This window comes from Pollicipes pollicipes, unplaced genomic scaffold (genome assembly GCF_011947565.3).
Source record: "Pollicipes pollicipes isolate AB1234 unplaced genomic scaffold, Ppol_2.1 Scaffold_7261;HRSCAF=8764_pilon_pilon_pilon, whole genome shotgun sequence".
In the NCBI taxonomy this organism is placed as follows: domain Eukaryota; kingdom Metazoa; phylum Arthropoda; class Thecostraca; order Pollicipedomorpha; family Pollicipedidae; genus Pollicipes; species Pollicipes pollicipes.
Genome location: NW_023597054.1, coordinates 34,141,089 through 34,151,981, shown reverse-complemented (window position 1 = coordinate 34,151,981; position 10,893 = coordinate 34,141,089). Strand labels below are relative to the sequence as shown.

The 10,893-nt window shown below is 52.5% G+C and overlaps 2 protein-coding genes across 2 annotated transcripts; both read right to left on the bottom strand.

The window, feature by feature from the left end:
- Window positions 1–21: 21 nt before the first annotated feature.
- On the bottom strand, window positions 22–5,773 carry LOC119111327 (protein unc-80 homolog). Its single transcript, XM_037235142.1, has 9 exons — window positions 5,647–5,773; window positions 5,246–5,386; window positions 4,929–4,932; window positions 3,632–3,756; window positions 2,930–3,142; window positions 2,506–2,690; window positions 1,995–2,169; window positions 807–907; window positions 22–27 (listed from the first exon to the last, which is right to left on the bottom strand). The coding sequence occupies exons 1-9, from the start codon at window positions 5,771–5,773 to the stop codon at window positions 22–24; spliced, it is 1,077 nt and encodes a 358-aa protein (XP_037091037.1).
- LOC119111326 (protein unc-80 homolog) lies at window positions 5,770–9,562 on the bottom strand. The gene is made up of 7 exons (XM_037235140.1): window positions 9,541–9,562; window positions 8,693–8,922; window positions 8,218–8,413; window positions 7,486–7,871; window positions 6,902–7,088; window positions 6,489–6,647; window positions 5,770–5,859 (listed from the first exon to the last, which is right to left on the bottom strand). Exons 2-7 carry the CDS (start codon window positions 8,899–8,901, stop codon window positions 5,770–5,772), a joined length of 1,227 nt encoding a protein of 408 aa, XP_037091035.1. The 5' UTR covers window positions 8,902–8,922; window positions 9,541–9,562.
- Window positions 9,563–10,893: the final 1,331 nt, after the last annotated feature.

The following is a 10,893-nucleotide window of genomic DNA, read 5'->3' as shown; positions in this document are numbered from 1 at the left end:
TCCCGCTGCAGCGAACGCTGGCTAGACCTACAGGCCGGGGCACGCCGGTCAGCTGTGCCGACGGGGACGGCGTCCGGGACGGCCGGGTCGGGGCGGGCTGGTACAGCGGTCTGTGTGGGTCTACTGGGATCGGGCGGACTGATGCATTGGTCTACTGGGATCGGGCGGACCGATGCAGTGGTCTGGGGGGTTGGTCTGGGCTCTGGGGAGGGGACACGACCGCTGTATCAGAACGGGGCGGGCGTTTTTTACATTTGATACAAGTCGTGGTATGTACAACCGTCGCTTGAAAGCAATCGGTTATTGGCGGACGATCGCATCCCTTTGGCTGATGCCCAAAATGCGCTGATTTGGTTATGAAAATGGGTAAGATAGTTCATGTTGAGAAGACCGAGACATGACCCCCGCGGACAGCATATTGCAAAACGGTGGTCGCGAACGTTGGCACTGCGCAGTGGAGGGTGCAAACGCCAAAAGCATTTGGAGCTCAGGTCCCGACGTGTCGGGTTACACGGCTGCCGAAACCTCATGAAGCATGATGTCGCTTGCACAGGTGCGGAAGCTCAGCACTGCTGCGTCGTCTCTTGACGCGCCAACGGCAGTCAGACAACGGCTCATGATCACGCGTGCACGAATTCGAGCCGGAACAGGCGACAGGCCTGGCCATCGAACAGTCACACTAACGACCCATTAGATAGCTTTGGAGAAATCAGACTTTGTTTAGACCATACAGCGCACAGTTCCACACGCTACTTGGTAAACACTCTTGGAAAAGGAGCTAATCACACCACGCATATTCTGGATACCTTGGAAGATTTGGGTCCCTCCGACACGGAGCCAGTCCACAGACGAGAGCGGAAGTCGCTGTGCAGGTCTACCACCACTGACTTGCGATGGTCGAAGTCCCCTGGAACAGACCATTTCGACTGAACCATCATTCGAGTTAACAATCGCCATGATTCGCCGTTTTTCATAACGCGAACTGATGGGAACGGGGGGGGGGAGGGAGGGTTTGATGCGACCCCCTGGTGTTTCAAAAATGATGAAGAAGGAGCTTAGCAAAAACACCAGTGGATTGATACCATGAGATCTCACGAATAGTACTAGTTAATTGCCGTTTTGTTAGACCAATAATTGATTCCATTATACCAGGTCAAGGTGAAATCTCCCCGAAAATCGCACCTTTCAGCTTTACATCATACATACGAGTCCATGTATTGCGGCGACGCACTATCTACGAAGCCGCGTTCCTTGTTTGACTCTGAATACAATGATGTATAGTTTTTGTAGGTTTTGAGCATACGTTTGTGATACACAGCTTCGTTCATGTGACACTGTCGACCCGCCGAGCACGTCCCGCGGCATCGCCCGTTGCCGTCGCCGGCCGCGCCAAGCCATAAATCGACGCGAGGTGATTCTCAAGATCACCGCTGCTCCGAAACCAGGCTAGCTAGCGAGACGTTTTTGGCATCAATACATGTGCAATGGATGTCACATAGGCCACTGACAGTTCGGGTACGATCGCAAAAATTGGCCGGAGGGGTATTCTAAAAAAAAAACATAGGAAGGGGATTACATCGACCTCCTGCCAGGGCAAGGGTTAAGTCATCACCAAGTCATCATTAAGATCTGTGTATTGGTCAGTGGGTCACATAAGTAAGAGTTAAGTGCATAATTCGTGGTGTTTCGGGTACTGCACAGTTGTTGCAGTTCAAGAGTGTATTTTTCGAATAAAGTCTCCCGCACCATTTTGTACAAAATAAAACATTGCATGCACATCCCGCCCAGTCAATTTGTTTCGAGAAAACATTTGACGGTGACACACCCAATACACGATGGAGCGCAAGGACGATGGTCCAGACTGTAATTTGCAATTAATCCATCCGCAGTGCTGGTTACTGTTCGGACTTATCTTAACATTCAGCTGAACTTTTATGACAACGAATATATCCCCACCTTGCTCTTGTCGGTCTGCCCACCGCACCATCACTGACCGGTTTTGGAGTTGGCGATCTCTTCCTTCACCAGCTTCATTTCGTGAGCCAACTCCATCAGAACAGAGCCCTTGGACTTAATGCGTGGCATCTCCTCCTGATTGCCAGCTAGCTTCTCGCGAATCAGCTGCTTGAAGTGGACCTCGTCGGCGAAGTCGTATGTCGGTGATTCCAGCTATCAAACATGGGAAAGATCAATGGAGTCAGGAGGTAAGTTCCTTGCACGTTGGGCTCTAAACGGCGATAGTTTTTCGATTTTTTGTATCGAGACAAGGTAACCGTTACATTTCACCGAATGGTTTTCATACGTATCTGAGTATTATGACGTGTCGTCCAAGATGGGCTGGTCGTTTCGAAGGTGCGGAGGTTGCGCGAGTGCGGATACACATACACGATACCTTCAGCCTGACTCTTTCCTACACAACGTCATGCTCTCCTGCATAACACTTTGGTAGCTTCCCTCAACTTGTATCTCACGCGAGAGTCTCCCAGCGTGCGCGCCGGCGCTCACATGCTGTCTGATGAAGGGCAGTAGCAGGACGAAGACGGGTGTGGGGTAGGTGACGACGAAGTCCAGGAAGTCCCAGAGTGCCAGGCCTCCGCAGCCCTGTGACCCCAGCTCCTGCACAGTGCGCGCCACGCGGTGCCAGTCCATGGCCAGGTTCTTCTCGAAGCAGATCAACAGGATCTTCAGCCCTGGGAAGGTTAGTGGCGTCGTCAGAGTTCAGCTCCACCCCGCCCTGTGCTGGGATGACAACTTCGGTGCTCGGGGGAGCAGAAGCGCAAGCATCGGACAGGCTCAAACTGGAACACGCGTGACTGGGCAGCACAGCATTAGGCACAGCTGTCTCCCATCATCCTCCTGCACCCGACGCCGCGAGCGCGAGTCACACTCGGCTGGCGTAACGGTGCCGCCTCGTGGTCTGCCCACCCACCCAGCGCCACTGAGTAGATGGACGGCCGTACGGCGCTGTGGGTGCGCGCCTCGCTGGTCGAGTGCTGGCCGGCCTCGGTCTTGTTGAGGCCGCTGGCGCCGGCGGCGCCGGCTGCCAGGCCCGGCGTCAGCTTCGTCGAGGCCGGCGGCTGCAGAGCGTGTAGCATCACGGTCAGCGCGAAGCTGATGTCCGCCTGCCGCATCTTGGGAACGTCTGCAAACAAGCAAACGGGAGAGAACGTCAAAACAACAGACGCGTTGGGCGAGGGAAGGGAGCAGGGTAAGTAGCGTCATCGTGCTTGACTCATTCGAGATGAATCGAGCACGTGGTCAGGCCTTATCAATGAGCGCCCTTGTGATGCCTCACTAGGCCCGACGTCATTGGCCAGGGTAGCAACGTGCAGTGTGATAACGGGGATCATTACCAAATTAGCTCTTGTCAGGTCTTGGGTGCTATGAAACAGTGTGAACTGCCGTAGTAAAAGTACGAACTTGCAAAGATGCAGACCATATTGATGTTAAGCTATACCCACCCGTTTTGCCTTTTTTCCAAAAAAAGACTCACGTGTGAGACATCACACAGCAACGTTTTACATTGTAGGCGAAATATGACTGTGCTGGTGCCCCAATTGACTAAAAAATTTCCAATATCATGCGTAACAATGCTTGCGTGGCTATGGCGGTGCCTTGGACAACAACTTACCTGTTCGTCCGCAACCAACCCTGAGACAGAGTGGCAGCAGCAGATTCATCAGCATGTTCTCCGTCTTTTCGGGGCTGGGGAAGACGGAACTTCCACCACACACCCTGCTCCAGCGAATGCGCCTCCTGCATGCCACACAACACGTCAGCCCTTCAGGCCACACTAGTTAAGCGTGTTATGATCCTCACGGTAATTGTCTGGCTTGCGCGGCACGGCAACTTGCACGTCAATTTCCGAGGGCGGGGGGCAGCATTATCTGGCCAATTAGAAGTACCTCATGCGGATTTCACTAACAAGTTGTTATGTCTTAATTAGAAATAGTACCTGGCATCAGGTGTGCGTAGCAAGATTGCGATTTGTTATCACACCATATGTGTATGCCCTGTTTACATATGTAGACGATGCATTCTTTCAACAGATGCCTGGAAATAACTGCGTCATTTATATACGATGTCTGCAACAAGGTATGTTTCCCAATAGTCGCTTGTTGAAATATCCACAAAATATTGACCACCACGTGGCAGCTTTTCCACGAATCATCACGATGCCAGTCATAACGTCAGTTTGTGGAGTCGGGAAGAAGTGCGCATTGTCTCATGTGCGGAAGAGTGTTCGAAGGAGATGCACAAACGCATACGCACAAACTAATCGCAACCGCCAACTGAATATCCTTGCGCTTATCGCCCAGCGAACCGTGGTCTACTGCCAAGCGCGGTGCGTCTATTGCAGACTAATAAAACTGGATGGCTAGCAGACTACCCGCTACGGCCCGAGCATGCGTCGCGCTGGTATGGACACCAGACATGGGATGTTCTGAAATCGCAAAGGCAAAATGAGTAGCGTCCAAACAGGAGATCGAGCATAGGGTTCTAAGACACTCGTGTGCCCAGGCGGCACGATCAGTGATGCAGAAGGGCCAGAAAAATTTAGATTAACAGCTGTTGAACACTGTTTATTCAGAGGTGTTCAACCAGCTGGTTTAATTGTGACTGAGGCAATGCACAAAGCGAAGATATTTGGACGATACTGATCCCCTAAGTGATAGCAAGCCACAAAACTAATACCGTCTACGGCACAAGAGTTCAGATGGTGTATGCTCCTTAGTTCTTTTCTGGTTGAACACGCCCGGTTGAACTATTCGCTAATATCTAATGTGCATTTTTGTTTTATCAGGCTATTTTTATTTCCTCACCAACGATATGTGCTCAAACATCTGAAACACCAGAGCAGTGGGGGTTATGGTTTGACTTATAGTTAAACGGAAACCACCAATCGCAATGGATGGCAAAGGGAGTACCGCCCTGAAAACAAATGAAGCCGCGCATATTCATACACTACGAAAATCCGCCCCGCCACGAAACACATCTATCCAAAACTCGGCCACCAGCGTCACCAGCGCAGCACTGGAAGCTCGCAGTCATAAAAAAACGCGCGAGGCCTAGAGGTCTACTCCACATGGCTGACGGGCTGGTCTGCCCCTCGCTGTCACGTACCCCCTGCGCCAACATCTGCATGGCTATGAGCCGGACCTACGGTGGAGGCGAAGTGCTGGGGCGGCGGGTAGTGGACGGCGGCGCCGGTTGTCGGCGGCCGCGCCGTCCGCTGCCGCCGCGCCGCTCTCGCCCACGATCAGCGACTGACAGATGAGGATGAGCGCCTTCAGCGGCGGCAGGTGCGCGATGTACGGGTACTTGCAGAGCGTGGTTGTACACGCCTTTGAGCAGGTTGGCGGCTTGCCACCCAGTCGGTGTGACGCTGGAGATGGGAAGGGTGACAGGTCAGCCCAGAGGGGTCTCGGTCCGCTGAGGGTCCTCGGGTACCTCGGGACGAGGGCGGCGCAACTAGCACGGCTTTGGCCCGGTGAGCCGGAACTTCCGACGATGATGAGCCAAATGGTGAGAGAGGGGGGGGGGGGGGGGGGTTATGGAGAAGTTGAAGCTGACAACTGTCCCGACGATATGGCGCCAAGATAACTCACACCCTACTCCGCACCTACAACCCATGTCTGAGGTCACCGCATACCCTGATGAAGCTCTTTTTGAGTATCTTCGTGAAGACCTTCTCCAGTCGGCGCGTGATGATGATGAGTGTCGGCTTGAGCGCCTCTTGAGACCAGTCCGGGTACGTGAGGATCTGGTTCATTGTACTTGACCAGGCCACGGCACGACATTGTCTCCGGATCGTAGGGGGGCCACCTTCAGCAGACTGTGTGCGATCTCTGCCAGACGCTGCGCAGCAGAACACGCAACGTCTCAGAACGCGGCCACGACAAAGGGTCACGAAACGCCACCCACAATGGCGGTAGTTGACACTGTCCAGGACGCCCAGAAAAATGGACTTTATCGGACAGTGAATGACCCCAGGCCTAAACCTGTGGGACTTGAGGGGCGATGCCAGAACGGTTACTTGGGAACCTTAAGATCTGCATATCCCCCTGACATGAATTAAATCGGTGTGCGATTCTGAAAGAATATGGCAAACGTCCATGAGCCGCCAAAAGGTCAGCACCGACTTAAGTCCTTACGTTCCGTTTTACAGGAAACAGGCGAGGTCATCATGAGCTGAATCACCGCAAGGGAATGCAACATGTAAAGCCAGTTTGCTGCACCGCCTTGTCTTTTCCGCTCGCGAAAAGCATCGACGCATGAAACAGAAACATTCCACGAAGGAATGCCAGCCGTTCAGATCACGGTGCCACACTGCGGCGTGCGACTCGCAACTCGCAGCTTAACATGATTCTATTCATCAACATCATGTAGGCTGTGTCATGCCACATGGAACTTTTTCCTTCATGCGTCGACTGTAACAGTCACTACAGGGTGTTTTCCTAAGTGGCTGACCACCTCCCTGGACTCACGCTGTGGCATTTTGCATCCAGCAACTCGACCTGCTTGCTCTCGCTTCCAGCGACCGGCTTCTTGCTGAGCTCCTGCAGTCTGGCCGAGCAGCGGGTAAGGAAGTCGGCCACGATGTTGAGCAGGGTGTCTCGCGGCCGACGGAAGGCCTCGCGCAGCACCTGCAGGCCCAACAGTGGCCGACGGTATCAGCTCATCATCTCGTCCAGGGTGGGCTGGCGTTTCCAACAGGCCTCTCACGCCATGGCCAACACTGCGTCTAGAACACATGACCAATACCGCATCTACCCCGTACGCGGCTGCGACAGCCGACACCGGCGTCGGCCTGGCACTAGCGCTAGGGACACATCAGCCGGACAGTTCAGTGTCGCGAAAGTCGTTTTTTCTATGAGCTGGGCCACCGTGCTCCACTCGCCTCGGAGTCTTCCATATCACGCTCCATGAAGTTGGTGCGTCTCGTGTCGCTGACAAACATGCGCGAGTGTGAGTCCTCGTCCAGGTCGAGTGCGGCGTTGTGCGCCTCCTGCGCCGCCGTCCTGGTGAACGTCTTCATGCTGGACGTCTTGAACTCGGTGCTGCCACGAGTCGGACCCGTGTAGTTCCTGCGGAGATTGACATTGTATGTTCTGATGTGTCGCAGCATTTCCCTGGCGCAGCCCATGCACATGTTATTCTGATGATATTCCGAACGGATGAAATCGATTGCCTTCAATATGGTTGACGTGAAAGGGAAGTTGTAATCCCTTCGCTAAGCTAGAACATGGAAGCGAAATAGTTACTTCAGACACGTGAATACCTGTGCGGAATCAACACAAAAGGCATTGCAGTAAACACCAGAACGATGCAAACTTGTAGTACCCAATAGTTATGCCCAAAACGTCAACCAAAACTCAACACACTAAAAAATTGGAATCCGTGGAATTCCATGAAAGTGACCGTGAGTATGGAACCCGTGCACACGTGTTTCGAATGGCGACCCGTCCCCCACCCCGGCCTCACTTGGCCAACGGCTCGCAGTTGTGTAGGAGCGTCTTGATGGACAGCGCCAGCTGGTGGATCACCTCCTTCTCGCCCTTCAGCTCGGCCTTGGGGCCCGCCGACGTGGCCACGCTAGAGATGCGCTCTACGTGACGCAGGTAGAACGGAATCACTGCCTCCAGCACGTTCAGCATCTGGTGCGCGCGCCGGCTGTCGGCCGCGTACGCCACCACCGTCACGCACAGGCTGATGACGTCCATGATGGTGACGTCGTCCGTCTCCTCGTGGTAGCAGAAGTCGAGCGCGCGGAGTGGCTTCTCGATGGTCACCAGCTCGATGGTGTTGAGCGGGTCCGGCGAGGGCGTCTCCAGAGATATCAGCAGACGGAACAGCGTGTCCGGCTGGATCTGCGCGGGCGGCCAGGCAGCGCAGATCAGCGGGCTGTCTCCAGCCGGAGCAGGCCGCAGCCTCACTCTAGCGACACAGTGAGCAGTGGCAAGCTAAGAGGCCAGCGATATGCCTCTCTTCATCCTATTGGAGTCGCTTGGCTCACAAAGCCATGATAAGCCTGAAGGCAATGATATACAAGTGGTCGTAATGTAGTGTTTGTCGACAGATGACCAAAAAGTGAGTTTTGGCAAATCATCCCCCTTCTTCTTGAGCGCAAAAGTTCGACGCCATCAAAGACAATGTTCAGCCGAGCGTAACGTTGTCTTGCAACCTTGTTGCAAGACAACGTTAAGCCAAGCGGACCTTGTTGGCATCAGCGAACGGAGAGTCTGTGTTCAGGTCCAGCATGGGAGCAATGCTTCCCAGCATTTGCAACACGAACGGCTTGCGATGTAGCACGTAGAACTGCTTGCAGATAAACTCTACAGTCCTGCAGAGCAGTGAATTCGACTGGTGGTTGCTGTACACCTGAAGGATGGTGGGCATGATCAGCAGGTACCTGGGGGAAAAGAGATACAGCGTTAGTCGAAGGGTTGGTCAGAGCAGAGCACTACTCAGCACAGCCAGAGCGGCAGCAGAGGCATTTGCAGCTGGAAAGTAAATTACTCCTGGTATCTTTGTTCGTACGGTTGGCATCTCGGTCAGTAACAAACGTCGAACGAAACAGACGTCCAAAATTTCTTCTATCGATTACACCCAAAGGGGTGCTTGATCGTTAAAATTATATCCAAATGGACCTATCCTACCGATATGGCCAGCGGTTCGGCATCCGACCCACCCGTTGCTGGAGAACACGTTCTTGAACTGGTGGGCGGCGCTGATGTAGGTAGCCATGACGAGCCGCAGCATCGCGCTGTCTTCGCAGTGCAGCAGCAAGCAGCCGTTCACCACGTTGATGAAGAGGTGAATGTCGCCGGAGTAGGCGAAGTTCCCGGCCATACCCTCGAACATGCGCGACATCATCTTCACCCAAATCAGCTTGTGCATGCTATCCAGGCATTTCAGCTCCTGGAAGGTCATTGAGCTGTCGCAATTTCATTGCCTAACCTCCGAAGAGCTACCGCGGGTGTTAACGTCGCAAGCTCTCCTACTGCCGCATTATGAGGTTGGCCAAATCGCGCGTTAGCCAGATCTGGACCCGGTCAAATTATCACGATCCCGGCGCGTCGCCGGCGGTGCCACCTATCTTCCCATTCCAATCCCCTCCCTTGCATCAACGTAAGGCAAAGGTGAAAGGTCTGTTCTGTGGAGATGGCATACTTAACTATGCCACATGATTAGGTAACCAGACTTAACTACGCACTATATCACAGAGGCTTTCTCTCCCATGCAGACGAGAGTTTCTGGAGTCACTAGTGCCTCTGCTCAGCATCCTTGTAGATTTGTAGCCAGTATCGCCGCTCCCTCCAACACCTCGAACATGGTTCACGAAGATTTCGGGAAATCATGATTTGGGATCAGGTTTAGGATGCGTTTGATCGTACCTGCTTGCTTCTCCGCCCATTCTGACTTGTCAACACCCATCGCTGGCCACAAAAACATGAGAAGGTGACAGCTTAAATGCTGCAAACAAAGTGACGAGGTTTCCGCTGCGCGGGAGTAAGCATCCTATAGCAATTTTGTCACCTTTCCAAGATGACCTCCTTTGTAGAGGTGGAACTCGGTTTCAAGAGCCTTGCGCGGGAACGCCGGCAGCTTGGTCAGCTCCTCGTGGAGGAAGAACACCCGCTGTGCCACCTGTAGAATACATTGCTTCGCTGATTGCTGCGTTACCAGTTAGGCTAGCACATCCACGAACTACTTAGACACTCCGTGAGGACCTGGTACACAACCTGGAATCGCACGCAGTCACAGATGAGGAGGCAGATTTCCTCATTCATGTTCAAATATGCTAGATGCTTCACGCTAAGATATGGAAGATCAAATAAGATAAAGAACGTAACATGCAAATGAGACCTTCGCAGGCGTTATTAGGACGCAGTTCACCAGAAACATATTTTTGAGGCAGTCTATTAAGGTATCCTTGATGTCCAAATTAACGCAATGTTCAGCTACATCAAAAGAAGCATGTGTGATGACATTATCTCGTAGTGCTTAACAAAGATCTTGACGGCCTGGCCAAAGGGCGTTAAAGAGGCGTAGTTGAAATCAACCCCAAAGGGCCAACCGTGCTTTTTTTGCAGCTGAGAAGTTTCACGGTAGCTCGTCTGGTTTGCCCAATGCATCGAATCAAAATGAACTAATGCTGCTGTCCGCTCAGGGGACGTTCAGAGCTCCCAGGATCTCTATGCTATCGCAATTCTTTCGGACATTATTCACCTCTGCGACTACTGCGCACATGACAGCTGCATCATCTTGAGTTCATGAAAGAAAAAATCACGTGAACATATTAAGCCATTTAATGTTACGCCGAAACACACCTGATCTGCTGGTCTGCATGAGCATTGCTAAAACTCTTTTCAATGTCTCCCGATCTCTAGCATTTTCAGATAGAACACGTTGTTTTGCATGGCGTTGTAGGCTTCCTCTGGGTCGACGTGAATGAGACTCAGCTGAGGATACTGGGACCGCTTGAAGAAGTAAAAGTCCCGCACGAACGCCTTCGGATTGTGAATCACGCCTGAAAAAAACAAACTCTAATGTGTCATGATGGTAGTGTCAAGGGATCATGTAATAATCATGCAAGCGCACTATGTCACAGCTCAAATCTGGCCATTGGACAAACAAGTCAGATGTTCCTAGCCCTACATGCAAAAGAGTAGTTCTGATTTAAATTGTTTTGATTGCAAGTTTCGTGAAGCAGTCGCATAGCAGTTACTGCGGCGTCACGCATGTCCCCATTACTACTGTGACAAATTATCCTTAGAGCTTTCTCTGATCGCAAAGTAGATGACAGCTAACCTCATCAGCACAACAGTCTTAATGATGTGAAACCAAAGACGTGCTTTTTGCTCTCCTCGCATTGAACAATGCGTGCAC

What these genes read in the sequence shown, in the direction of transcription:
- LOC119111327 (XM_037235142.1), bottom strand. Translation starts at nt 5,773, where the DNA reads ATGAACCAGATCCTCACGTACCCGGACTGGTCTCAAGAGGCGCTCAAG. An exon ending in GAGCTTCATCAGGGTATGCG is followed by an intron (nt 5,387 to 5,646) that starts GTGACCTCAGAC and finishes TCCCATCTCCAG; the next exon opens with CGTCACACCGACTGGGTGGC. An exon ending in CATCTACTCAGTGGCGCTGG is followed by an intron (nt 2,691 to 2,929) that starts GTGGGTGGGCAG and finishes TAACCTTCCCAG; the next exon opens with GGCTGAAGATCCTGTTGATC.
- LOC119111326 (XM_037235140.1), bottom strand. Translation starts at nt 8,901, where the DNA reads ATGCACAAGCTGATTTGGGTGAAGATGATGTCGCGCATGTTCGAGGGT. An exon ending in AACTGCGAGCCGTTGGCCAA is followed by an intron (nt 7,089 to 7,485) that starts GTGAGGCCGGGG and finishes CAATCTCCGCAG; the next exon opens with GAACTACACGGGTCCGACTC. An exon ending in TGGATGCAAAATGCCACAGC is followed by an intron (nt 5,860 to 6,488) that starts GTGAGTCCAGGG and finishes TCTGCTGCGCAG; the next exon opens with CGTCTGGCAGAGATCGCACA.